This window comes from Solanum tuberosum, unplaced genomic scaffold (assembly GCF_000226075.1).
Source record: "Solanum tuberosum cultivar DM 1-3 516 R44 unplaced genomic scaffold, SolTub_3.0 scf00156, whole genome shotgun sequence".
Classification (NCBI taxonomy): domain Eukaryota; kingdom Viridiplantae; phylum Streptophyta; class Magnoliopsida; order Solanales; family Solanaceae; genus Solanum; species Solanum tuberosum.
The window spans coordinates 212,671-215,870 of record NW_006239080.1 but is presented as its reverse complement, the minus strand read 5'-3'; the positions used below and the strand labels follow the sequence as shown (position 1 = coordinate 215,870).

Here is a 3,200-nt window from a genome sequence, read left to right as displayed (position 1 = left end):
AATATTTAAATGATTGTCTAGTGTGTTACATAGAGTGTGATGTATTTATAAATGTTAGTAATGATGTCATTATCGATCGTTTTCAGAATATGAAAACTCGTCGAGGACAATTGTAAATGAATGATGAATATTTATAATATTAGTAATATTATTGAAAGTTTTAAATTTGTTAACTTCATGCTTTTAGTGTGGAGTGTGGATTTGTAATATCTTATTATTTATATTTTATTGATTGATTTATGATATATATTGAAAAGACGAATAATTTAATCAAATATAAAATTAATTTAATTGATAAGTCTATTTGACACCCACGAACTCTAAATCCTGGATCCGCCACTGCCTACAAGAGAGCTGTGATTCTTAATTAAAGGTCTAAATTTGTTCTTTTAAGATACAACAGGGTTACTTTTGTGACTTTACAAAACAAGTCGAGAGCCTGCATAAGTAAAATCTAACACATGAAATAAATGCCTCTTAATAAACCAAGAAGTGCATTTATTGCAAACCAAATACACCGTATCACATAATATATTAATACACCATAACCAGTACAAGGGTCTCCCATTCATCATGGTCGCAAATTAAAATTGCAGATAATAAAATAAAAACAAAACAACCCAAAGCAAACAGTGACGAAACCCCCCAAAATCAATCGTTAAACTTACATCCTCGCGGAACTCAGAGAGCCAGAACAAGACCCGGAACCGACTTACCTACCCGATTAGGTAGGCTGCTCTCCCAAATAGAAGGGCAATGGCGTGAAGGAGCAATGGAAGACAAATCCGATGAAGGGCAATTATTATTATTGTCAAGTCGAGTGACTGTGAGAGAGGTATTGAAATACTCTCTAACCTGAGTAATTATCCCATCATTAACAGTCCAAGCGTGAACCCAAGTAATAGAACGATCAGGATCGCAGCCTTCGACAAGGACAGTAGATCCAAAGGCGTCAATACTCTGAGGAATGAATTTGAAAAAATAGTGGTCCGAGTTGGCAGTACCAGTTAGGATGCGCATCAAAAATTGATGTGAAGGTGGACCATGGAACCACCACTCAAGGTCAGAGGCCAGAAGTTTCTGGACCTTATCAACGTCACGTGAGCTCAAAGCTTCATATAGGGCGAGCACCACCCCTTTATTTCTGGTTTCTTCCAGAATTTCCTGAGAATTAGCCAGTTCCAGAGAGAATAGAATATTTATATACCAACTAATAATTTATGGGATGTTGATTAGATTGGAATGAAAGGGGAAGAAGGTATAGAGGGATTATATAGGGAGGATTCAAGGGTATTAGTGGAATTATATCAGGATAAGAGGGTGTTTTTGGGAAAGTACAAGAGTGAATACATTTCACGCGCCATTCAGTGCATGAACTTTACGTGTCGATGCATGTATGGTTGAATGCTCTCGTTTTTCTTTGGGTGGGGACAGAATTAGTCGACTGACGTTTTAAATGTGAGGATGTCTAGCCAATTTTAGTGGATCCCCCTGTATGTATTAATGAAAATAACGCTGCATTAAGATGAATCATGAATGATTAATTATTATTGTTTTAAAATATCTGCGCATATAAAATTAAATAGGGAAAATGGTTAAAAATATCCTTAATGTATCTCAATTGGTTCAAATATGTCCTCCTTTCATTTTTTGGTACCCTCAACGTTTTTTTAAGATTTAAAATTGCCATTTTTTAACAGACTGCTAACATGACAAATGTGACATGGATTTTCTTTATCCATTTCAAAATAAATGACTCACTTAGTCTAGAAACCCATTTAAAAAACCTAACCCGATAGGCCAATCGTATTTGGGTCTTTTGTTCCCATTAGTTCTAGTTCTCTTCTTTCTTCCTACCTCCTTCAACTCTTCTTTTTTCTCCATTTCTCTAGTTAATTTCAGGAAGAAAAAGATGGAAGAACTACAATGTTAATTTCTTCTCTACAGCAAGATTTGTCGAGTTGATTTTTTGCATATGACTGGACAATCAATGGCTGAACTACAAACTTGATTACGACTTGGATTTCGATAAATAACGGACGGAGATTCGACAGCTTTTCTAGTTTTATTGTAAGCAAGTTTTTGAATTCAATTTGTTTGGCATATATTGAAGAAGCTATCTTGAAACTTTAGTCGTTTAGAATTCAAATTCCTTGTTAGAAACTCAATACAAAAATGAAAACAGAGCAGTGAATTATAATGCTCAACATGTCTTCGGTTTAGAATCCAAGGTTGTCCGCAAAAGTTTCTATAATTAGTTGTTTCGAGTAGAATATAAGTATGGGTGATTTGCCAAGTAATTACTTTGTGTTGCACTACTCTCCGCGATTCAATTTTAATAAGTATGATTTTGGTTGGGGAAAGCAATTGCACAGAGAGGTGGAGTGTCAAACATGTTGAAGAGGAAAATTGATATATCACCTGGGACAGAAGAAGGGAGTATGATTTTTGAGATTTGGCTTTCTCCAAACACAATACAAGCATTGGAGGAAGACGTTTCTGGGTGGGTTAATATGTAAACGGGTTTCTCGGTGGGTTTGAATTTTCGTAGCATAAATGGGTCGGGTCGTTAGGTTGGACTTAAAAAAATTAGGTGGACCAATAAGATAAAGCCATTTATCTAATTAAATGACTCATCATTTGCCATGTCAGTGGCTGTTAAAAAAGGGCGATTTTAAACCTTAAAAAAACGTTGAGGGCATTTTTAAACCAAAAGATAGAAGAAGGGCATATTTGAACCATTTGAGATACGTCAAAGGCATTTTTAACCCTTTTCCCAATTAAATATTATATTAATAAAATATTATTAAAAAAATTCAATACATTATTATTATTATTATTTGATAAAAATAATAATTTAAATATTTATATTTGATTAAACATTATATCACTTGATTCTTTAACTCTCTAATTCACATACATCGAAGGATTAAAATACAATAATAATATATCTAATGTGATTTTACAAACGATTTTGATGATATATAAATCTCAACAAATTAGTGATCTAAAACAACAAATTCAGTGAGAGACTATTGTATATTTTACAAAGTTGTAATCTTGGCCAATATTTTTGCAAAGCTATTTTAACATTCTTCAAAATACTTCCAAGTCTTCCTATTAGGGATATTTTCTGATTATAGTTGTTTAAGAAAGTCTTGTCTACATCTATATTCTTTCAAATCATTTTTGAATTTTCA

General features: G+C 33.3%; 1 protein-coding gene across 1 annotated transcript; it reads right to left on the bottom strand.

The window, feature by feature from the left end:
• Positions 1-477: 477 nt before the first annotated feature.
• On the bottom strand, positions 478-1,256 carry LOC102602960 (wound-induced protein 1). Its single transcript, XM_006353342.2, has one exon. The coding sequence runs from the start codon at positions 1,018-1,020 to the stop codon at positions 682-684; it is 339 nt and encodes a 112-aa protein (XP_006353404.1). The 5' UTR covers positions 1,021-1,256; the 3' UTR covers positions 478-681.
• Between the last annotated feature and the right edge of the window lie 1,944 nt (positions 1,257-3,200).

Coding starts and splice junctions, on each gene's coding strand:
- LOC102602960 (XM_006353342.2), bottom strand. CDS start 1,020: ATGCGCATCCTAACTGGTACTGCCAACTCGGACCACTATTTTTTCAAA.